The following is a 26,210-nucleotide window of genomic DNA, read 5'->3' on the forward strand; positions in this document are numbered from 1 at the left end:
TATATATTTCCGCTTATAAACGTCTATTAGCATATCTGAGAGATTTACAATGCTGAACGTAGCTAATATAATATTAATCTAATATATATCAGTTTCCATTAATAATTCTTGGAAAAATTTGTTTTAAATAAAGTTAAAATTTTAAAAGTAAATTTGCTTTTTTTTATTTTTTTAATTCATGATTCCAGAGTTCCAGTCTTACAAATAACGAAAATGACAAATATATAGAAAATTTATTTAGAAAATACTCTATATTTTATTTACATGTTTTGTTTATATATACTGTTTATGTCGACACAGTACGAGGGAATAATAGATTTCAACCTATCAGAAACTAAATACATATCGAAATACACGGTTTCTGACAGATTGAAATCTGAGGGTCGATTTTGTAATTTGAAAGAGGTGAAAATTATAAAAGTGAGCAAATTCACTAAAATATATAATTTCATTGGTCAACACCTAATAAATTTGCTCACTTTTGCAATTTTCATCTCATTTTAAGTTATCGCTATTGCCGCGTATATTATGTCTGAGATTGAACTTCAAAGAATTAAATAAAAAATTAATAGTTACGGATAAAATGTAATTAAATTAAGTTAAAAAGTTAAGAGTCTAAAATATAACTAAGTTAAGTTAAAATTAATTAACTTTTTAACTTTTTAACCTAACTTTTATCTTCTTAACTTAGCATTACCCAACCTTGCAAATTAACTATTATTAAACTATAAAGGAACATGATATGTTGAGAAACGATGAGACGTAATTAAATCTAATTTAAAAGATAAGAACGCTATAAAATAAGATAAAAAGCCAATATCACGTAAATAAGAATTTAAAAAAAAAGCTAACATCAAGGTGGAAATCAAATATATAGTCAGATAACAAAATATTTGTCTGTGTTATTGCTGTCATATAATTAGGCCTGTTCTTTTTGACTGAACTTTTGTATCAGTTCATCTTTCTTCCTTTTCTCTCCAGGAGGAAAGAAGAGGAAGAAAGATGAACTGTGCAAAAGTTCAGCCCAAAAGAACAAGCCTATTGTTCGCAAATCATGGCATGTATTGCTATCAGAATTGTTACAACTAAATTATTGGAAAATTAATGTCTTTATGATGTGACAACTTTAGATAGTAATTTATGTCTGAAATTATCATTTGTCAAACATTCTGCAACATGATAGTAATTAAGTTGATAACAATCTCATACTTTTTTTATTAGAGAAATAATACAGCAAATTTGGAGTAAGTGTTAAGCATCATATTATGCTTTGTTATACTATTAATAAAAAAGACCTTATGCTTTTATCTCGGAGTCCAATTTTAAGGGATTTATTTTTAAGACATCCTTCCATTATTATTTTTAGAACATAGATAAGAAATTTCTTATAATATACTGTTCATTTTCTTATACTACTAACTTTTATCCTATATATATCTTATATGATTTTTGTTTACGACGAGTAAGTATTGTAAAATGTGCCTGCGAGTTACATCGACAGTCGATAACATCTTTCTTTACTCTGCAATTATCTATTGAGTCAACTTGACATTCTCTAAGATTAGTAAAGCTGCCGCTGGCTGTCTTCAATGATACTTCATCGATGGTCGTCGGGTCATCGGTTGACGTAAATAATGTCTGTCGCATTGTTTGTACTTTTTGCACTCGTTTGTCGGTATATTTCTGTTTTCTTTTTCTTCCACGCCTAAATATATATTTATTTTATTTTAAGCGCAAAAATATTTGGAGACTTCAAGCAATGCAAATAGCGATCTAATCTAGGGAAGATGATGCGGAATATCTGGAGACTGGAAGAGGGATTTCCGCAATTTGCGTTCGGCGTTCCCATGACTCCCACGGGCGGTATGCCCTGGTATGCCCTGCGGGACCGTCATTCGTATGCGCGCGCATAACCGCTTCGCGAAATGTTTAGAGAAAGATCGCCTTGATGTTCGGAGCATCTGTCGAAAGTGTCATTAACGGATCGCGCTGATGTTGCTGATGCTGTTCGCGGAATCAAAATCGGTCGACGCGAAAGAAACGAGTCTTCCAGTGGCCCACGGCTAATTGAGCCGTTTCGGCTCGTATCTCTCGGCTCGTCGAGAATCAGGAGCGGGCATAACAGTGTCAACAGGAACGTTAGTCGTGGAACGGACCACTGCGTGCACGTCAAATTCGTCTGACCGGTAAGGACCCGCCAATTTTGTTCACCGCCGAGTCGCGCGACTTGCGCGACTTCGCTCGCTGCTGATTTCGTGATTAGGAGGCGTTAATTCTTTTCTTTCGCGAGAAAAGGCGCCAAGCGAAAAGAGGCAGGGAACGGCGTTTTATTTCCTCTAGAAGAATCGAACGCGTAGTATTTGTTCGTAGTATTTATTTTTCAGGGACGCGCTTTGGAGAGGCTGAAAAATAATAAAAAATTACATAGTGCTAGCAGTCAGTCGTGTTAACCCGGTGTTAGCCGGGACACGTGGATCATTTTCAATCTTCCGTGGGATTTTGTTTATTTCTCTGAACGCGTCTGTTACTTCGCACAATGACGAATGTCGATGGCACAGTAATTCGATCAGCTGATCATTGCGACTTGGCTTTTAACATAACCTGCAAAGACTTTGCGCGCACGCGGTGACCTGGTCGATCGCATTGATCTTTAGTCGCTCGTGAATTTTTTCAGAGTAAAGATCGGTCATTGGCATTATTACTTGTGTTTTTTTACGACTGTAATAAATTCTTCAATTTTATAAATTTCTTATATAGCGACTATATATGTATGTATTATAAACATGTAAATATATTATGTGTTCTGAATACATGCTGAGACCACAACTTATAAAATATAATAAAAATTATGCCCTAAGTCATTTATAGTATCTGCATAATAATATATATCTATTTATTTATACTTAAAATTTAATGGACATTTATAAAAATCTCCTAAAATATTTTCAGATAAAAATATGTATTGATAAAAATACGTACAGAAAAAAATACGTAAGATACTATAATAAAGTGCGCGTTTCCGAAAGAAATTTTTTTCAACATGTAAAGAACGTATTGTTTTCTCTTTAAATAGTTGTCATACGTGTATTGACACGTTTTTAAATAAATCTAATTGTCTCAACCAACAAAAGAGACTTCAAACTTCCGATTAATATTGCATAAGGCAATTACGAACGACGCCGTAAAGTTATACAGCCCGAAATTCGGACAGCTCATTTTGACCTGTGATGACAACAAAGGGTTAATGACATTTCGGAATGTTGAATAGCTTTTTTACCTTGTATAATATCTACGCAACAACGATTCCGAACTGTTGTTAACAGTTACAGAATTGGACTATTGATATAAGATACGTATTTACTCGCTAATTTGGAGCGTCGTGTGCACCAAATCGATGTGAGTTTTTTTTTTAAATAATGGTCAATTACTTAAAGTAATCATAAAATTATAGTTTCAATCTGAGACCGTGTAACGTGATTCATGTGAAAAAAAAACTTTGTCTTATTTAAAATTTGTCTTATTTAAAACGACATAACGTGTACTCTTGGCGCAAGTAGAATAAGAAGTGTTTTATTCAAATGCTCAATTAAATGTAAGAATTAGGTACATTATTCGAATGGAAACAATAATTTTCGCGCTTAACTGCGCTTAGACACATCAGTTTTATTTTTGCTCTTCGTAGAAACCTGTTTCTCTGCAAGAAGATATAGAGAAATTGCTTCCAAGTTAAATTCCCTTTTTCCGTTCGTTGGGTTGGGATGGGACTCGGCCACTCGGGATGAATTGTAACTCGCTAGGGTGTGATAGCGACTCGTCCTACAGCTGTACAATGTTATGTAAGAGATCGAGAGAAGTAGATAGAAGCGAAATCAATTGCGCGGTACAATCAACAGATTGGTAATTTGTTCCCGCTGCGTGTGTGTGCACGTGTACGTCTTCGATAACAATTTCTCTTCGACTGACATCGCACTGATTACGCTATTGTGGGATGTCAATGCCCGTTTTGTGTAATGAAACGATAATGGTCTTGCACGCGATCGAATTAATTGAATTGACATCTACGGCCTTGGAAGAGAATAAATTTTCGAGGCGATACGATGTATCAAAATACATGATTTAAACAATGGAAACAAGTTCCGGAAAAATCGTGAGTCACTGTCGGGCAATTAGAACATTATTCAGCAAGAATATATATCAATGGCGATTATTGTACCGCGGGTCTTTCACTATCGAAAATAAAGAAGAAACGAAAATAGAAGTTCTGCAGAGAAGTATAAACGCGAATATAGACGAACACCTGGCTCTCGTCAGGTGCCAAGAGAGAAGAATGTTCAGTTTTCATTACACGAAAAAAGGATAATGTTATACGAGAGGAAGATAATTTCAGATTTTGTTATTTCATAAGATCTTTCGAAGTTTTCTACTCGTGTAATCTATCGATTGCAATACGTCTTATCACTGAAAATTGATGACAACAGTATGTACGAACACAACGCGTTAATCTTTACCCAGAAAGTGCAATTTGTACGATTGATGCGCTACAAAAAAATGGTTTATGTAATGCGCTGTTTACAATACATGGAGTAAAAAGTAAGAGTAAGAAATTGACTAAGCACAGTCAACTATTCTTGTCACACTGTGATTGGTCAATTTCTTACTCTTACTTCTTACTACGTGTATTGTAGACAACCAAGTAAACGACACACATAATGAAGTGGCCTTCAAGTTTTGGCACAATATTTGAACTACTGTTTAACGTGTCCTCGTAATGTCACACTTAACTACATTACTCTCAATTTTGTAGACAAATATACCTTCTCAATATTTCAAGACTTTTCCACTATGAATTAAAGCAGCTTTGCGCACTTCATATTTGTGGAACTCACATAATTGCCATTATCTGGCAGAAAAGATTACAACACTGTTTTCTTTCTTATCAACAATTTGACGTTAATCACTAATGCTGTTTACCTCGTGAATTCTTACAATCTTTCATAATACATATATTTACAAAATTTTTTCATATTTCACATTTATGAAAATTTCTGAAAAATACTTTAAACTTCTTGAAATTTTATAGATTTTCTCTTTAGAAATTATAGAATGGAAATATTTTAGAACTCTGTTTTAGAATTTATAAAGAAAGATGTTCCAATTTAAATATACTGTAACAAAATCTGAAATTTTTTTTAACAAGTTATAAAATTATATGGAAATTCTAAAAAATTCTGAATTTATACAGAAATTCTGAAACATCATATGAAGAATTTTAAGACAATTTTCGTCAAGAAAACAATTATCATTATGAGATAAAAAAATTATAACTCTTCTTTTTTCTTATTAACAATTTGACAATAGTCACTTATATTGTTTTTTTATTAATTACGTCAATTTCAACAGGTGCGGGACCATAATTTAAATCAACCATGGCACAGGACAGTTCAGCCCCGAAACCCGCAGAGCAGTTCAAGTATGTCGTTTTTGTATAAAATCTTACTTGCAAAATAATATCTTGTAAAATAATGAATCTCAAATTAGAATATGCTGATTTAGAAGTGTTACAGTTTTATTTTAAATATCGTAAATTATTAAAAAGTATAAAATAACGAATATATTCTTCTTCTCAGAGATATATTTTAATATAAAAAAATCATATATATATAAAAACCGTTTATGTAATATAAGTTTGCATCTTCCAGACTTATACCAAAAATTATAAACGGAGGCATTGCCGGAATTATTGGAGTATCCGTGGTTTTTCCACTTGATTTGGTAAAAACAAGATTGCAGAATCAAGTTATTGGCCCGAATGGCGAACACATGTATAAGTCAATGTAAGTATTTTATTTTAAAAATTAATAACTATTAAATATAATCGTTATATCAGTGCATATTATTATATAATTAAAAATAAAATATCCTAATTATTCAAAAAAGCTTTGAAATATTATGTATATAAAATTATGTATTATATTTAACCTATTGATAATCACAAATTATATGCAAATTTAAAGAGAATTGTTTTATTATTTTATATAATAAATTTCTTAATTTCACTTATGCTTTCTTGCTTTTTTCATTTAATGTGAAATAAATGTATGGAATGCAAGAAGTACAAAACAAAAAGATTATCATAATCGAATATATTAAATTATTTTTAGGTTTGACTGCTTCAAAAAGACTTACAAAGCAGAAGGTTACTTTGGAATGTATAAAGGATCCGCTGTAAATATACTGTTGATCACTCCTGAGAAAGCAATCAAACTTACTGCCAATGATACATTTAGGCACTATCTTTCGCTTGGACCTGGGTATGTTGCAAACAATACATTGTCTAATGTATTTTTCATATTGTCAATGATATGAGCTTGTGGTATGTGCTCCTCTCTGTGCATAACATTATCAAAGCGGAAGTTAACCTGTGAGAGGTGGCATGAGAATTGTTTAGTCGCATTATGTAGGTACAATGCCAAAATATTTTTAAAGATAGTCATTAAAGGTATTTATAGTGATCTAGCATTCATTAATAATTTATTTCTCTAAATTTTATAGATTTAGTTTTAATTAGATTAAAATCTTTAGCATCCTACGAGTATGTACATAATACTTAACAATCCTTTCATTCTATTAAACTTATTTTTCAGACAATTTATTACTTCTTTCTTTTCTTGTATGTGTCATCTTTTCGTTTTCATTCAAAGCCCTAATTCTCCATAGCAATTATCTTCTCATTGTATTAAATATTTTGTATTTAAAGGGGTTTATTCAAAGTTTATGGCAAGTAGGTTTCAGCATGAAATATGTTTCAAGAAATAAAATTTTAGTTGAAATAATAATGTAAAATTTTTGTAGAACGGGCTTTCCAATTAGCTGTTTACAACATCGACACAATTTCTCAGTTTATTTTATAATTTATAATAAAGGGAAATGTTTATTATATCATTGTATTATAAACTGAGATAACACAAGCGTTTACAAACTGTTACAAAATTTATAATCAACATTACGTTAAATTAATTAAACATTTCGAGGTTTTATTCTGATTAATGGATGAATTAGTGTAGCTATGAAGCCACAGCAAATTTAAATTACGTCAACAGCAAAGCGAGAAGCTAAAGAGTATTGATCGAGCCAAGTTGTCTACTATGTAGTCAACTTGGCTCAATCAATACACAGGTATGAAGATTATTAGAATAAAAATTTGAAAATGTTACATCTTTTTAGTTTCTTTATGAAGAAAATTATATATGTATAATAAATAATATGTTACAGTTCCTCTTTACATATCCAATTTGCATACACTCTGTCAATCAAGTTTTTATTATTTCAATAAATTTTAAATGTTATCTAATATAAAAAAATATTACCATCATCGCAGAAGTATTAGTTAATACAAAATTTAATTAAATGATGATTTTGTTTAATCAGGAAAATATAACAATATGCAGCAATAGATTTCTTTAAAAAAAAATCGTGATTGGAAAGCCCCAAAAATTAGTAATGTAGTGCTGTTTGATCAGCAGAGCATCATAGCATTTTGTTTAGAATACCTTATAGTATATCTATCCTTATTGCTAATCTCTGTTATTTATTTGTTTCGATAACTGCTTGCACTTAACATCGACACTGTCTTCCAAGTAAATTACACCCAAAATATATGTATATCTATTTGATATACTAAAAAATTATTAGTAACTAAAAAAAGTTTTACATTGTTGTGGATCCAACGATATTTGAAAATAATCCAGCGATATTCGAAATAAGACTTATTTGATGTTCAAGAATATGCAAATGGCATTGCATTTTTCTTGTATTCTTTTAAATATTAATTTTGAGTTTATAAAATATCTCACTTTTGCTGATTAAATTTACAGAGTTATTGTATATTTTGTATAATATATATATTCTCAAAATTAATTTCCTTAATAAAAATTGATTATTTTAAGTTATTATTTATTATTTTCATAGATATTGTAATTCTATAATTCTGATTCTAAATAGGTCAAAATATTATTAAATTTTAAAACAACGAGCATAGCTCATTCTGTACATTTTTGTACAACGAAAAAGACGAGGGAACGAAGTTGAGCTCGCGCTATTATGCCAGAATCTTATATTGTTGTAAAACATATTGAAATATATTATTCTGTAATTCTAGACAACTGAAGATACCCGTTTGAATGTAATTTCCGAGTTAAATGACCTGGCAAACGGTGCGAGCAACTATAACTAGCTAACCAAGTCGCAAGCAATCGACGAGAGCAGGGTAATTTTTGCTTTTCCCTTTTCTTCCTTACGAAATGGTTTTTTTTAAACAATCCAAGAGTAATGACATATCAGAAACTATACAAAATTATAATTAGTTAGTAATAGTCTGATTGAGAAAGAGAGAGATAGAGAATTGTTGAAAATTTATTAAATGTCAGCTAGCACTATGTATAATGCAGTGTAATTGTTAATTTTCTATTTTACAATTATAAATTGTAGCTTATCTCATTTGCTTCATTTAAAGTTGTTTTCTAATATATTGAATAATTTCGACTATTTATAGCTTTTATTAGTATACGTGTTACATCACGCTCTATTGGAATTATACATAAATTGCGAATGATGAAGTTAACAATTTGCTTCGTTTACGTTTTTTGCCAATGTATTTTGATGCTCTGCGGTCCGTTAAGATATTTAACATATTGCTTATCATGCCACTAGCGTTGAATGATCTCCCTTATATCAGAACTGGTACACCATGATAAACAGAACACTTTACACATACCCTTAAAAATTTCGAGAAGTTAATTTTTTTAAAAATCAATTTGAATATTTGTCTAATAATACACGATTGAATCGCTACACTGATAATTATGCTTGAATAATAATGAACGACCGAGATGATAATCGAAAATCGATTTTGAGATATCGGTTTTGATCGGTTTTGGATTAGTACCCGAACTTGTTTTTAATTGGAAAAATTGATCTCAATCAAACTTATCTGTTACCACTAGCCAGTCGAAAAACAATTTTCTGAAGTTTAAAAACACTTTTTCTCCTTGGTTTTTTGAAGTCAGTCGTGTGCCAGTCTTATTTATATGTATTAAAACTTTTTACAATACTCCGTGATCCCAGGACTCTCTTAATCTGTTGTCCAGACAACAATTGCCAATAGAACGTGAAATGCTCGCCGGTGGCTTGGCAGGAGCATGCCAAATAATTGTTACCACTCCGATGGAACTGCTTAAAATACAAATGCAAGACGCTGGCAGAGTCGCTATGGCAGCTAAAGAAGGTGACGAAAGCAGTCAATAACTTCTTAAAATCCTCTTTTCGCGGCTTGTCGAATCTTCTTCGCAACTATTCATATATATCTAAGTTTCTTACAATTATTGCATTGTTAATAAACTTGCAATTTTGAGCAACAATCGCGCAATTCTTATTTATTGTATCTTTTATGATGTCGATTAATTGCCATGGGTGACTATATATTTTCAATTAAAATTAGAAATATAATTAAACGATATAATTCGTTCGGCTCGTACGATTCGCTCTCTAAAATGTGGAAATAAATCCATTTTAAAATTATTATACTTATCCGTGCTTCTAACAATAAATTGCATATCGTATTACTGTTACAGCGGGCAAAGTTGTGCCAAAGGTATCCGCTTGGTCATTAACGCTAGATCTACTTAAGAAACGAGGTATACTAGGGTTGTACCAAGGAACTGGCGCCACGGCACTTAGAGACGTAACGTTCTCTGTTATTTATTTTCCGCTGTTCGCTAGACTGAATAATCTTGGGCCAAAGCGAGAAGACGGTTCATGTATGTAGCGATATAATTATGTTATCACACAATCGACCCTAAGCGAAAATATATTAAACAGTAATAATGTCGCTGTTAATTATAGCTGTATTCTGGTGTTCATTCCTTGCCGGATGCGCCGCCGGATCGACGGCTGCATTAATGGTAAATCCGTTCGACGTAATCAAAACTAGACTGCAAGTTATCAAAAAAGCACCTGGTGATCCAACGTACAATGGAGTGTTAGACTGTATATTGTGAGTTCCTCGGAATTAAACATTCTCCTTATTCAGTTATTACTAAGTTTACAGGGTGTTTATTATCTGGAAAAACCTGGAAAACCAGAAATTTTCAGGGGATTCCTTTTTTACTTTTGAAAATCAGGGATTTTCATGGATTTTCGTGGATTGAAATTTTATCTTTAATTTGAATTTTTTTTTATAAATAAAAATCTAGTTTTATAATCATTATCTTTGACTTGTAGGAAGACATTTAGGAACGAGGGGCCGACGGCATTCTTCAAAGGCGGCGCTTGCCGAATGATAGTCATAGCGCCGTTATTCGGAATTGCACAAACCGTCTATTATCTCGGTGTAGCTGAGTGGCTGCTGGGATTGAAGTGAAATCGCCATATCGCCGATTCGTGCCGTTCAAATACTCTGGGAAAACTTGACAATAATCGTTGTAGATCGTAGTTGTATTTTTGCTTGAAATTTTTGCTCTTCAATATTACAATAAGAATGTTGTTAAACGGGATCTCGCGATCGCTTATATACAAAGAAAAGTAAAAAAGTATTAATTGAAATTGCCGTAATTCTTGCAAGTCGCAAATTATAATGGATTCGTATATGATTGAATGGAAATATATCTCTATGTTTTACGTCCATATCCGCAAAGTGCATTAAAATTTTTAATCAAATATTGTACATTGGATCGATATAACATTCGTCTGATGCATTGTATTCTTGCAACGTAAAATATATCGTCGATGGATATGTTGAAATATCAAATCATTAGGAAAATGTATGATTACAAATATTTCACAATTGTACCAATTACGTATTATTCAGTATTTAGATCGTTTATGCGTCTTTCCATATAATAATAGCATTTCTTCATCTCTTCCTCATTTATAGACTTTATAAAATATATGGTCTATAAATTATATGCGAGATCCTGCCCACGAATCATGCTCGTTGTTAAACTATGAATGTATCGGGATCTTAATTGTTATAAACATCTACTAAACTAGCCAATTATAGTCAATTATACATGTACATTAAAGATATTAAGCAGATTCAACGTGATATTTTTTAAACGTTTTTCATTAGGCATAATAGAATATTTTGGCATAATAGAATATTTTGTTAAAGCTTACCGTTATCTAGTTTTCTTATTTTTATCTTGTGTAAAGAATTAGCAATCTTTATGGCTATATGTAAACGAAAATATTACAAAATCTTTAAAGTAATTGCAGCTGTGGTTCTTTTCATCATTTTTTCTTATCCCTTTATTTTTTTTATTTTTCGACACCATTTTCTAGTACCGAACTGTGACAATTTCTTTGAGCTATCGCGTGATTAAAAAGAATCGATTATTAATATGATCGCAAATTTATTAAGATAAATATATATGTGAGATATATTAGATTTTTAAAATTATATTTCATAAGAAAAAAATTCGTTTTTTTAAATTTCACATGTTCAAGAAAAATCTGCTCGCAAACGGTTAAAAAGTAATAGCGAAAATCCGTATATGTGTTCGAAATTGGGGAAGATATCCGTAGTGAGAGGAAAAGGTACAAATTAAAATAAATTATTAAGCTTCAAACATTCATTAATCATGTAGGAATTATCATACATGTTTCAATCGTACATCTCGTCCATTCGTTGATAAAAAAAAAAACGAGATTTGTGTCGGGTTAAAAATATTTTTGTTGGAATTTCTTGTTTTGTTTTTCATAAACTGCCATGCAAACATCACATTAGTCTTTTTTATATAATAAATCCTACAGCCTCGCTACGGTAGCGCGAGATGAATCGCATACATTTAAATTTAATAGTCATGAATAATAACCACGTCAATATAATCAAACTTATAATTATATTTATGCTACTTTCTTTTATTTAATGGTGGGTGCAACGTTACTCTCTGTCGTACCTCGTTAACAACAATATAATTTGTTTACGCTTTAATTTGTGATACAAGAGTATTGGTATACGATGACACAGATTGTTTGTAATCTAATGCTATTATAAGCTCTTTATAATACCTCACCCTAGTTCTAAAAAGACCATTTGGTTTACTACTAATAACGCATAATACAGTTTATAATAAATAATCATGAGCGTGCCTGATTAAAAAAAAGTATTTCCTTTAAAAACTTCTCTTGAAGAACTATTACCTCCAAATATTTTGAGGAAAATATGCTTTCCTTAATTTCACGATATGAAATTCTTATATGTTACAAAAATTCCTTTCTTTGCCATTTCTAGTCATTTATGGGGACATAATAAAAATTTTAATTTCCTACATTTATTCCACTTATATTAATTGTATCTTCATAATGATATTCATGATGATACTAGCGATAGTAACATACTATTTAATAATATACACACAACATTATGTTTTTATTATACACAACATATTAAAACAACGTATATTATCATGTATTATCATTGATTTCTTGCATTATATCTATTTATTATATTCATTTATCTCATCAATAAAAATATTCCCTCAAAAAATTTAGAGTCAGGCATGCTCTATACGCTTGTCCAATAACAATAGAAAGTTTTATTTATTAATCGTTATCACATACGTCAATAATATATCAATAATGTAGATATAATTGCCATACAAATTAAAAGCATTCTTTCTATAATTTGCTTAAAGAATAAGCGGTAAGTATTGTAAACTGTTAAACATTCGTTGATACTTATGTTGACGTTTTTCGTAATAAGTTTATAAAATTGCTTTCTCTTTTTTATCTATCTGGCGTTATTAATATTTTCAGCATAAATGTGCGAAAATATAACTAATATAACTATACAGATTTCACCTGGTGTACAATGGACTGAGTATTGTTACGTTACATTGCACTTACTCATCTGCCTTTAAGATTTATTCTACATTATTCTTATTAAACGTACGCGCGTATTTTATGTATCACCATTAAGGATAAGCTTTCATGATACATAAATGTATGGTAAGATTTCTACTTACATATTAAAAAAGATAATCTTTAGCACATTATCTTTCTTGTTATGATAAAAAAAATGCTCTATTTCGTAAAATTTGTTCTTCGTGTATAACGTATTTAAGTACTTCGTTAAGTAAAAAAAAAACGTTTCGTTCCGTTGGTGTCATGGTATTTCTATAACCAAAATTTAATTTTTTTAAAAGGCACAGTATTCTTCGTAATATTACGTATTAGCTAACGCACAACTTCGTTTCTTCTTTTATCTATGTTTACGACATTGCACGATTCATTCCTCTGCACACTCTAATAAATTCGTTAATTTATCCTAATATAATAAGTCTTGCATCAGGATACACGTTAACTGTAACATACAACAACATTCCTACTGAGCTACATTCGACGAGATTGAAAAATACTAAAAAAAAGATTGCAAAAGTAAAAAAAACCGGTTTGTATCGCATAATTAACATCGTATGTTATTTCTAATTAACAGGAGAATCTTTTTTTTAATTCTTCCATATTCCAAGATTTATATTTTGCGCTTTTAAAAATATTAATGCCCGTGCAAAGGACAAGATCGAGGTCATCGCTGTATTTTTCAGTTTTCTCTTCCGAGTGAATTCTTCTCTATTCATGCCTATACTCACCTCATATTGTAATGATGGACCGGCTTTCGGTATAGTTCGAAAGCGCTTCCTCTTTGCTCTCGGCTACCAGCTAGGTCCAGACCGCTGGGTTCCCTATTGTGTCCAGGATTAGCGGAGGGATAGAGCGGACCTGCGGGAGCGTGGTTATTACCGTGCATATATCCATTGTGATTCGTACTGTTCCGGTTATGAGGCAAACCGAGACTGATCTGACCGGTACTGTTGCTGTGGGAATGCGTGGTGGTTACCGGCGGGCTTGAGTGAGAATGCGTGTGACTGAGGCTGTGGCTGTGTGTCGGCGACGTAAGATGACTTAAATTGTGATGTGAATTCACAATATTGCCGTCGTTGTGACGACCGGGTGGCGGGATGTTGTAGTAATACTGGCCGCTGTTGCGCTGCACGTTACTGTTGCTTTCTACCTAAATAGAAAAGTTCACATAAAATTGCAACGATCTCGTGATAGATAATCGGTACGATTGCCTTTTGGTTTTCATTGACTCGCGAATCACAGCAGACATTGATAACAATGATAAGAATAATATAAAAAGAAAGAGTAATCATCTTTATAATCTTTAAAATAATAATTACCCCATTATGTACATGCGATGTAGCAATAGAATAACTCTTCGAGTGTTGATATGAATTACTCCCATCGTTTCCGTTGTTCTCCGTTTGTGCAAGCGACGCTTGAGGTGGCCTGTAATTCTTCGGCTTTGGAGGCGGAATCGGTTTATAAGTGCCTGGCGGTTTGTTTTGTGAAATTGGTATCGATTTGTAGTCGGTGGATCGGCTGTAAACACAAGAAATGATCTCGTATTAGAATTTACAGACTTACACTTACACTTAGACATTACAGATGAAATAAAAAATTTCATAAAAAAATAAAAATAAATAATATCAATTATAATATTATTCTATGTAAAAAAAATGATTTCAAGATATTAAAAAAATTCTTTAAAATATTCTTATCTTATAAAGAAAAAGATATATAAGTATAACAAGTTTTTTCTAAATTCTTAATTAAACATCAATATATCAAAAAGTAAGTTTATAATAATCAAGAAAAATGTATATATAAAATAAATGTATATATTTTAGTTTATTGGGTATATTATTGTTAAATACACCCCTATATTTGGCATAATCAGTTCGCGTTTGAGCGTCGTGCGTGGAAATGGGCTGAACTGTAGATCTAGTGAATCTATACGGATCGTGCGCTCTCGCTGGTATGTTGCTGCTTTTGAGATCATCAGGTACATTCGGGCCCAAACGACCTGTTGACGTGTTCAAATTCGCCATCCCGTAATTCGCGTTCCCATTAGTATTGTTGTACGAATCGTAGGAAGACATACTGTCGTAACTTCCCTATGTAAGAGAGCATAAATGTATCTTACAGTTGAATAGAGCGATTTATTTGGAGTTATGACACGCACGTTAAGAAAGAAGAAATATCGCTTACCGCTTTCGGTTGTGCTCGTTCCAAAGATGATGTAGCATTTGCTTTATGAGGGGTTGCGTTGATGTAATTCCCCATATCTAGAATTGAGTCAGTTTTATTCACTCCTAGACGTTCCTGAGCGGATCGCCCTATCGTTCCCCGTGAGGTTTGATTAATCGGCTTCGCATTTCGATCAACTCGTGGTGGAAGGTCCGGTGGACTATGATGAGGAGATCTAGGCTCGAAGGAGCTGCCCAGATATTCCGGCGAGCCGGACTGATTGCTCCTTTGACCGGACAAGGAGAAGCCGTATTTGCTATCGCCTACTCCTTGGGATCTTCTTTTCTGCTGTTCGAACGATTGCTAGTTGAAGTGAAGAAATCTATTAGAGACATTATACGTACATTTCTACCTAGAAAAGAACTTAGAGGAAAAAAATAGTGCAAGAAGAGCAAACTAAATAAAAAATTGTAAAATAACATTGGACTTTTATTTTAATGTAGTTTACTCTCCCTGCACATGAGTGCTGTATCAATTATTAGATATACTGTATATTGAATATTTTTATCAAATTTCTAATACACTTATAATAAATTTTCTCGAACGCATTCAATATGCTCTAAATAAGAAATCAATTTTTTTTATTTACAAGATGAAAATCAAGTCTAATAGGTAAGTCGCTATTTGTATCTGAAAATATTATACCTGATAATTCGTCGAATACGGTGGCGGTGCAGTAGTATCGTCTTGAGTAGCAATACTCGGATCGGAACTACTTTTTAACCGCGATGGTGGACCCAAAGTACCAGGGATAACGGGCGCTGGGCTCAGCTCCAAATCGCTCTCCGGAGAGGAAGCGTAGGAGAGGCGAGAAGTCATCGGGAATAGGAAGTCATCCGAGAGAGCTTCTTCTGGCTACGAGCGCAGATCACAAAGGACATCACGTTAGGCAAACGGTACATATGGTACGTGAATTAGTATCCAACGACACAATGAATATAGTACGTTATTCGAATATCAACGAAGTGCCACGAATGAGTTATTATGTTTTCATGGATGCTTTGTATAAAAATTAAATTTGTAATATGCTTTCTTAGAACAATAATATATCTTTCTTAGAACAATAATATATCTTTAACTGTTTTTTCTAAGCATACTACAAATTAAACGATTTGCGATGGAAGCAAAGTAGAAATATGATAGCATGATAAGCACGCATTCACAGACATATAAACACACATAAAAAACTATTTTTTTCAGCAAGCTTGCGCATAAAATATTTGTAAATATTAGCCATGATAAAAAAAAATTTTGGCGATTTTATAATAAACATTTTATAATAAACATTTTGTTAATTAATTCAATAACTTAAAAGAGTTAACAATTTTGCTATTTAGCAAAATAACTTTAGCCTCATCTTTAAATTATATTACTATATTTTCCTCTTTTTTTATTTGTATTGTAATAAAATTGAGAAAAATACTTTATTTTCTCGAACGGCTAGAGTTGAGAGTATCAACAAATTGACAAATTTGGAAAGAGAAAATAGATTATTAAGATAGATACAGCCATGCAAAGTGAAGAAATGCATACTTAAAACATGCTGAATTAACCCTTTAACTGTTTAAACAAATATACTCGAATGTTAACTTAATTATTATTGTTAATATGTTTGCACAGTCAAATCAATTTAATTGTTTCTTTAACAATTAACTGATATACATACGTCGCGTTTCTGTATGAAATACTGCAATAACTGATTTAGCTCAACAAAGAGCACGTTAAACGCTGAAATATTATTGTAAAATATTGTTCTAAATTTTGCAGTTAAAGAGTTAATGTAAGCAGGATTTATATATAGCCGAAAAATTGCTCACGGATGACGCCCGAGTTTGGAGGCGATTGCGGAAGTGACGGGAATTTTCCCATGAAAGATGATATTGATTGATGATGTGACAGAAGCATGTCATGGTTCTTGTTCTCGTCGTAATACACGTTATCGTTGGGAAGCGGAGGAGGTGGAAGGATGGAAGGTGGAGTGTGAGCGTATATAGGCAGATGCGATAGGTCCCACACCGTGTATCGGCTATATATCGGCTACAATGAACAGACCCAAATTATGCCTAAGATCGCCGTACAATACAGCATATTTTATGTCGAGCAATGAGAAAAATCCGTGATATTTGTGAAAAAAGTGAAAATAGAGAATGAAAAGAGAAAAAGGGAATAAAAAAACCATCCCAACATACTTATATTTTCAATAACTTCATTCTTATTAACATTTTTATACTTAATTAAAGTAAAACAGGGCAACCAGCACGCATATTCTGTAATACAACTTGTACGTTAACTAAATTGCTTTACCTTGGTTTGACTCATCCACAGCGAACTTTGCTGTTGGCGATCGATGAGCTCTCTCAGCTTCCGGTACCAAGCTTCCGGTGCATTGAGAGTGATCACCGCACTGAATACGTGTCCCCAGATCTTGTCAAGCTTTTGACACTGCTCCAAAAGTTTTTTACTACTTTTATGCGCTGATCTGTAATCATACATATGTCGCATATAGAATTTGGGAAGGAAAAATTAGAGATCTCATCTGGCTATCATTCTTACTTTGGTATGCCAGCTCTCATCTCTTTAATGACTTGCTTCGTCTCGGCCTTTAGGAAAATGACGATCGGATAAAATTGAGCGTAATTTAAACGATCCACGGCATTCGGAGTAATGTCAAGCAACGCATGCTTGCCCCTGTCCATCACTTCCCTGATAGCGCTCAGGCGAATGATGCCGGATGTTTTGGTATTCTTCCCCGTACCATCTTCCATTTGACTTTCCATTTCTACAAAATATTCAACATTCAGCAATATCTACTTTGAAAGTATAATAACATAGTTTATTCAGTTAAACATGCAAAGTATATTGTTTACTTACGTGGCGAAGTGAACTTATCAGGGAAATCTTTTAAAAGCTTTTCCCTAGCAAGATCGGCTACAGGCCCAAAGAGAACGACGGGCCTGACAAATCCAGGATGTCTTAAGATCACACGTTCGTAAGCCGGAAATTTGCTTACGCTATCAGAGAACACTACGTCATCCCAATGGTCCTAAAAAAAAACATGAAAATTAGTCTAATCAGCTATTAATGTAGATACAAAGTTATTTAATCCTTAAAAGACCAGAAGGTTTGCGGTTATCGTCCGTATATTGTGAACCTTGCCATTGACTTCATCAGGGCGATACAGTATGAGTGCGCTCCTCGCCTTGATGAAGTGAACGGCAAGGTTCATGAAACATTGGCATTAGCAATGGATAAAAACACGACAATAACCCGCTATTTAGGCTCTCACGGATATTATCTTTGAAGATAATACCCGTGAAAGCCTAAAGAGCGTTATTTAATCCTTTTTAACACTTATAACATATGATACAAAAAAAAAACAAAATAACATTTAAACAAAATACATATACAATATAAAAAATCTGTATTAGATTATATAATATATAAAGATAGATAAAAAGAGTTTGTTGCATTCATACCCTTCCTAAAGATTTCGAGCGTCTGTGACTGTTTCTTCTTCTCCTGAAGAAACTACCTCTGCTCTCGTTGGCACTCATCTCTTTCTTCGTAGCGTTGAACTGTGCAGTTGCAAGTTCCTCAGCCCGAGCCTTATTAGGTATAATGCCTTTTTGTACCTCTTGATTGTTTCGTCCAATTCGGAAAACTTGCCAGGATCCTACGACACCGTTGTGAAGAGTGTCCACCACATGAAAGACGTCGCCACTGCGAAAGCTCATCTCACCTTTCTGCGGTTGCTCATAGTGGAAATGAGTTCTGCGAATTTCACAGAGATATATCTTGTCAGTCATAATTATCTTTCATTAAACTAAATTTAAAATAATATATAAAAGAATAAGGCTCCAAAGAAATAAATCACAAATTAAAAAATATTATACGAGCCGACACAAAGTAATCGTATGTGTGTAGTAATCAAGTATGTTAGTAAAATAAAAGTACAGACATTTCGACCCTCAGTATATAGAATTGATATAGTTAACAAGAACTACTTTCGCTGTACAATTATCAACCAGTAGAATTATCAAAATGAATAAATTTGAAACGTTGTCAAATCGCGAAAACATCGTAAGTCTAACGTCCAGAGGTAAAAAAAGTCATCAAAACAAATATCTTTAATATTTGGCAGAATACTTAAATCATGAGTTAGAAATTAAAATTAATAATAGATAAAGAACCTCGTATCAACTTTACGGAAATTAGTTTTCCGTCGAATTGACTAAATTTTGCATGTTGTAGTTCTGGTCATTCTAAATAAATATTTTTTTAAATTATTAATTTATATTATAAATGTCACTTACTTTATGTGAAAAGAGTCGCCTCTGCCGGATGCAACAATTTGATCATATTCCTGACGTCGATGTTGCACGATAAGATCGATTTGTTCTTGCAAGCTAAGAAGGAATAGTACGGCTTCTTCCCTCGTGACCTCCTTCATGTCCATATCATTTATCTGTCGCAAAAATTTTATATTTTTTTATAAATTTTCGATACACAGATATCAATCACGATCTCTAATCGGAAATTTTTTAAAGTCTCTTTTAAAAGATTTTTATAAAGTTTATAATTGTAAGAGAATCTTGAGCAGAATTATCCAAATATATACTTTCAATACTTTAAACTCTAATAAAATTTAAGATTAAAATTATTCCAATAAAAGAATCATTTGAGATAAATGATATTGTTAGACTTATTAACTTTACTTTTTATTTCGTCATTTTTGGATTTTTAAAGTCTTGAACATGGATCTAGTTTGTCTAAACGTAAATATGTGGTAATAAGTATTTATCACGAATTGTTAACTGACCTTTAGAATTTTATCTCCTGGCTGAAGACCTTGAAGCGATGCAGGACTTCCTGCTTGAACTGCAGTTACGAAGACCCCGGTTTCGTTGCCACCGCTTAATCGTACACCTACAGATCCTTCCTTTTGAAATGTAATGAATCGAGGATCCGGCCTATATATACATAATACCAAAGTAAACATTGTATATTGTCTAATTGAAAGAAACAGAATAAAACTTTATCTACTTACATAGGCTGTTTCGTCCGAGGCGAAACCGAATCTTCATCGTACAATTGTCTACGCGTACTATAATAATCTATAAAAAGAAATAGCACATTAAGTAAAACTTCGCGGATTAAAAAAACTAATCTTCATTAGTAATGTTACCAATTTCGAAAGCATTTATTTGATTAAGGTAATTTCAATCCAAACAATTAGTAACACTATTTCATTAAGCTAGCATTTCATTAAGATAGCATTAAAAGATTAAAAAAGATAACGTCGAATGAAATTTTCGATAAAGAAAAATAGAACTAATATATTATTTTACACTACATTCGAGATTAGTAAAAAAATAATAATGTAAATGTGTAGTGTTATTAAAGTTTTATTTAACACTTTAACTGCTATGTCACCCATATTGGGTAATATATAAAATTTGCAAGACTCATCATTTGTGGGTGATAATTTTATTTATCAAATTAAGAATCATTTTACTAAATATTTAAGATATTAAAGAAATCATATAAATTATATGAAGATATTAAAAATACAATAAAGTGTAAAAATAGTACACTAGATTTTTTATTAAGTTTAATACTGAAATCAGCTTGGGAACTTTTTAAGATTTTTATCAGCACCAATCTTTTAATTAGACTTTTCGTCTAACAATGTGGCAGTTAAAGTGTTAAAGCCATATTTGAATGATCGAAATAATCGTCCATATCGCGATACGTACCTTCCGGTCTCGGTGGAGGTGGTCTAGGTGGATCCACGGTGGGCGTAGCTGGTAGATCTAGCTGGCTCAGAGATACGTCCATCAGTGGACCCCGCGAGCGGCCCCTTGGCACGAGGTTACTCTTATCCTCTAAGGGCTGCCTCGTGGGTGGCGGAACGTATAAGTTCTGACTACTGTAACTTGCGCCCGACAGGTATTCACCGCTATCCCCTTTACCTTGTTGCTGTACATGACAGCACGAGCTATCCCGCGTAATTACAATCGAGAGTCTGTCTTTACACTGGTCCATCAGCTTTCTAGCTTCCTTCAGACTCATATTGTCGGCGGCGACGCTACCTATTCGGGTTAACACGTCCCCGGTTTTCACTCCGATATTCTCTCGCGTAACCTCCTTCACGTACAATCGGCATCCCAGGACTATGCCGAAGTCTAGAAATCAAGGCAGTAAATTACTGCATCTTGTCTCGCACACATTGTAAAGATAAAAATTATAATAAAGAGCTGAATAAAAAGCTTGAAGATTCAATGAGAAATCGTATCTACTAAATATTAACTCAAAAAGTTAAATTAAATTGAATTCAATTAAAACAAGTTAGATTAAATTAAATTAAATGAGATTAATTGCTTCAAATCGGATTACGAAATTGACAAAGATACCGAAAGCTAGACGTATATGTATGTATATTGCTTGAGACCTTCAAGTCATCGCACAAGTGTTACATACTGTTTAATTACGTACCATCCTTTTTGTTGTTTCGCGTAAGTGTAAGTCGGTGACTCTGAGGTACTCCGCTGCCTAAACAACTGGGTGAATTCGAGAAAGCTCTTCGTTTAACAATTAGTAAAACGGTAGAACCGGAATCCCGCAGAACCTGCACAGCTTTTGCGTAATCGGCCCCTTCCAATGATTTTCCATTGGCGGAAATAATACGGTCGTTCACTCTATTAATGATATGTATACACTTTCAAATAATAATCTTGCTAACTACAAGGATTATATTAAATTATAAAATCGAAGCTGGCAAATACCGGATAATGCTAAATTTTCCTTAAAAAAGTAACCCAAAGACTAAAAATCAATTCTTATCAATTTGCAATAAATCTTTATATGGACTAAAAGAGAGAGAGAGAGAGAGAGAAATTATTCTATATATATATATGTATATTAAACAATTCGAAATGCATTTAAAAAATTGATTGCTATTTGCTGTGGTAAACTTACTGTAATTTTCCTTCAGCTGGGCCGTTTTTGAGCACATCAGAGATTGCGATCGCTGGGTCGCCATTAGTGAAATGAGGATTATCACAACCTCCTGACACAGCTATTCCAAAGCCATAACCAGGGACTCTGGTCACCTTAATATGGTGGATCTCCCAACCTCTGTCACCAGTCTTAAATGAAAAAGAAGAGAAGATAACATTGAATAATTTGCTAATACTGAAAAAATATCGTTTGATAGTTCTAGAATATAATTAAACTTTCCGAAAAACTATTTTTTAACATATTTCATTGACTTCGGTGAAAAATGTTTTCAGAATTCTTCCCATAATTTTTTTAAAACTTCTAACGATTTATATGAGTGTATTTAAACTTTAACTTTTTAAAACATTTTTAGATTTTTTATACAAGTTGGAACGTTTGCATAAAAAAATGTATGTATATACTAAAAAATTTTTTCTAAAATTCTTTATGTATTTTGAATTTACAATATTTTAAGGTTTCTAAAATTCCATTATATTTTTGTGGTATAAAAAATTAATAATATAGCTTCTAACACGTTGAGATCTAATTTCTTTCTTCGAAAAAAAATTATAAAATTTGAAGAAGTTTAATTTAATTGTTTTTAAATCTTTATGAATTTAAAATATGAAAATTTTTTTTTAATATCATGAGACACTTTTCACTAGATGAAACATGTGTTTGAAGCTATCATTATTCTTCCATATCACAAAAATAAAATAGTTTTAATAAGTAATTGTGTCTGATGCTTTAATTTATTTAAAACTAACTGAATATTTGTATAATTCTTATACCCTTTTTTTACTTTAATAATGTTTTATTCAAAGATACAGAAAGATTGCGGATTATTACCGTGTTTTCATCCATTGTTAATGCCAATAATATTTTATTCATGTATATGAATAATAAAACTGGTGAGATATAAACATTATTTAAAGAGATCCCTATTATACAGGGTGTCCCATTTTAACTTAGACATCAAAATATTTCGAAAATAATGCATTTGTAAAAAAATATTTTAAATAAAAATTGTAGGGTTTAAAAAGGGCTGTCAGATGAGCTACTTAAATTTTGAGTCTAGAGCTCACTTTGAATGAAGGCCAGTAAGGCCTAAGTTGAATTTTTTAATAGAAACGTCAATGTTTCATTGAAGATTTGTATTGGAAAAAAAAGAAAATTTGTTCGTGATAATTTTTCGCTAAACCTCCAACAGGCGTAAAATAGCGCTCAAAGTTCTTTTATTTGAAATACAACTTGAGCTTTATTAGACCCAAAATCTAAGTAGCTCATCTGATAGTCCTCTTCAAACTCTACAACTTTTATTTGAAACACTTTTTTAATGCATCGTTTTCGAGATATTTTGATGTCTAAGTTAAAACGGGACACCCTGTATATTACATTACCGATAACTTTTGATCGCGTTTCTTGCTAACGTCGTCATATAAACGTCTTTACAGATACGTTTAGTGATACGATCGCTATGGTCAGTTGGCATATTATTATTAAATGATTACAATAATATTATGCTGAAAGGCACGCTTTCGTGTACTTACATCATCTCTTAATATCAAATAGAGATAAGCCCAGTTATAAGTCATATATTTAAATAAGATAATATCGTACAAACACTAAGACACACTGTCATGTCACGCGACAAGACAACACCTTAAATCATCTTGGTAATAATAGTTGGCGACCAAAGCGTAGTAAAGTCTTTACTTCTGTCTTTATTCCGTACAACAAGATTAGCGAAAAGTCTGAAATCGCAATACGAAAAGAACAGTTTTCCTAAAGCATCTACAAATTTAGCTAGATACAGATCTAAAAATAATTTTATTAGACCATTAAAATATAAATTGTACATAACACTGAAGATGGGTTTGGTTGCTAGAATATCAAAACTTTCTGCAGCATTTGATCATTATGTTTAAGTGTCCTACACAATTATTTTAACATGATCCAACAAAATTATTTCCAAATTTATTTCTGTAGCTAAAGTTTTAGATACTTCAGTAAAATTGTTACATTGGTATGAACTTTACAAATTTACATTCACGAAACTTCTCTTAATTACGTCGAAATAAAGGTAAAAATTACAAACGTAAAAATGTAACGGTACTTCATATATGTTAAATAAATTAACATTTTATTTTTACACACATAATGAGACAACGTTTAACCAGCGGTTAGAAGACGACAGCATCGCCTAATTAAAAGCCATAATTCATTCACTACACACGTGGAAGCGAATACAATGGTGTAATTATACACATTCCGCGAAGCCGCGTGTATTCCTAGCTCCGTGGCGTGTTTTCATTGAAATACGCGCCGGTTAAATTAACGATAATCATCATCGAGCATCGAGCGTTAAGGCACGATAATTAGATTAATTTTGGCGAGGCTGTAACAATGGGTCGTGCGTGACCGGCGAATTTCACCGTTAAAACGTGCCCGAGTCTTGCAATTCGCTGTGATAAATTTAGTCCCCGGATGGACTTGTGAATCACTTGAGAGCACGTGTTACAGGAGATCTTCTCCCGCGCAGGAAAGCGATCGTCAGATAATCCAATATCCCGTATCAAATGGCAGAGTTATCGCCCTCGTGTACGCGACACGTAGTAAAGTTATTTCTAATCCCGTATTTGATCAGGTACGGTATCTTGTACAGGATAAACTTGAATGGAAGTAGTAATAGAAGAAGAGAGAAAGAGAGAGAATATTTTAATAAACATCCCCGTTATTGACTATCGTGACACCAATAAGACAAAACCATAATATGCCGTATTCATCACTTATGACTTCTAGGCACACCTCGATTCCTATCAGTTCATATGCAAACGTAAGCGCAGCGTTTCCCTGGTGAAAATATTCTTGTAATATCTCATAAATTTTAAGAATTTGTCATATATATATATTTTTTTTTTAAATTTATGAAAACTTTGGAGAAATATTTTGAACTATTTATACTTCATACATTTTTTTTTTTTTTCAGAAATTATAAGATGAGAAATCCTAAAAATGTATGAATATTTCAGAATTCATGAAAAATTTTAGAAAAAAATGCAAATTTTTTCAGTGCTTCTGAGAAATATCTAATTCGCACTAAAAAAATTGAGAAACTTTCTAAAAAGTTATAAAATTATACAGAAATTTTGTTTAAGATCCCCTTAAGCGATATTTATATTTACTCTATATAAAGAATTTCGAAAAAGATGTAGACTATCTCGGAACTTGTAAAAAGTGTTCCAGTTCGTATGACAAAAAATCTGAGAACTTTTTTTAAACAGTTGAAAAGTATACAGAAATTTTTAATTTTATATAAAAATCTGAATAATTTTATGAAGAAATCCAAGAAAAATTTTCGCCAAGACTTCTAAATAGTTCTGATGTAAATCAAGTAACGACCGCTTGAATTTCAACTTCGAACATTAATTTGATTTTAGTAAACACCGCAACGGGATAAGATAGAGAACGATTTCGAGAGAATCAGGAGACTCTCCAAGATTTGTGACAATCGAATTTGCCAAGAATTATTCGGGAACAAGTTATATAACGACCGCGCAAATATTTACACAAGACCTTTCGTAATCGGACTTAAAGATCTTGGGATGCGCTACCTGGCCGTCGAACCCGCCGGAGGAGTTGTGCATGGTGCCGTGGGTCGACGAGGTGGAGTTCGGCGGGGATCCAGAATTTCCCACGTGACAGCTCACGCCGATGCCGCCGCCGCCGCCGCCGCTGCCACCGCCACCGCCGCCACTTCCGCCACTTCCACCACTTCCAACTCCGACAATATTGTTATCGCTCCTGTCCATCCTCCTAACACGAAGAAGACGTTCCCAGTCCTCCTGTGCGCGCGATCCACCAGGACGATTCTCTCACGGGCCGCTCCCTCGCGCACTTCCGCCGATCATTCGCGACCCCTGGAGCATCTCCTCTCTCGGACGTCCGTACCTTTACGTGGAACCACGTGGGATTGACGGATCGATTTTACTTCGCAGGCAACTCCGTCGCGATCGCATCGTTACACGACCGTATGTATCACGCTGATCGCGCGATCGCCAATC

The 26,210-nt window shown here is 32.8% G+C and overlaps 2 protein-coding genes across 3 annotated transcripts; one reads left to right on the forward strand and one right to left on the reverse strand.

Annotated features, from left to right (window-relative positions):
- The first annotated feature begins 1,884 nt into the window (after positions 1-1,884).
- On the forward strand, positions 1,885-11,096 carry LOC108767545 (mitochondrial glutamate carrier 1). The gene is made up of 8 exons (XM_018517477.1): positions 1,885-2,186; positions 5,401-5,470; positions 5,700-5,834; positions 6,162-6,311; positions 9,147-9,283; positions 9,630-9,815; positions 9,901-10,051; positions 10,279-11,096. Exons 2-8 carry the CDS (start codon positions 5,427-5,429, stop codon positions 10,415-10,417), a joined length of 942 nt encoding a protein of 313 aa, XP_018372979.1. The 5' UTR covers positions 1,885-2,186; positions 5,401-5,426; the 3' UTR covers positions 10,418-11,096.
- On the reverse strand, positions 9,305-26,171 carry pyd (zonula occludens-like protein polychaetoid). 2 transcript variants are annotated; one of them, XR_001940439.1, is made up of 17 exons: positions 25,761-26,171; positions 22,126-22,295; positions 21,643-21,845; positions 20,904-21,332; positions 20,195-20,261; positions 19,967-20,117; positions 19,461-19,612; positions 18,624-18,918; positions 18,019-18,190; positions 17,701-17,926; positions 17,452-17,626; positions 15,793-16,002; positions 15,109-15,450; positions 14,779-15,014; positions 14,238-14,439; positions 13,573-14,068; positions 9,305-9,315 (listed from the first exon to the last, which is right to left on the reverse strand). XR_001940439.1 is itself a non-coding variant. In XM_018517468.1 (17 exons), the coding sequence occupies exons 1-17, from the start codon at positions 25,956-25,958 to the stop codon at positions 13,357-13,359; spliced, it is 3,654 nt and encodes a 1,217-aa protein (XP_018372970.1). In that variant the 5' UTR covers positions 25,959-26,171; the 3' UTR covers positions 12,518-13,356. The 2 variants fall into 2 exon arrangements, 1 of the variants encoding a protein (XP_018372970.1); XM_018517468.1 differs by lacking the exon at positions 9,305-9,315 and adding an exon at positions 12,518-13,360 and having other exon boundaries at positions 13,647-14,068.
- Positions 26,172-26,210: the final 39 nt, after the last annotated feature.

Source organism: Trachymyrmex cornetzi, unplaced genomic scaffold (assembly GCF_001594075.2).
Source record: "Trachymyrmex cornetzi isolate Tcor2-1 unplaced genomic scaffold, Tcor1.1 scaffold121, whole genome shotgun sequence".
Taxonomy (NCBI): domain Eukaryota; kingdom Metazoa; phylum Arthropoda; class Insecta; order Hymenoptera; family Formicidae; genus Trachymyrmex; species Trachymyrmex cornetzi.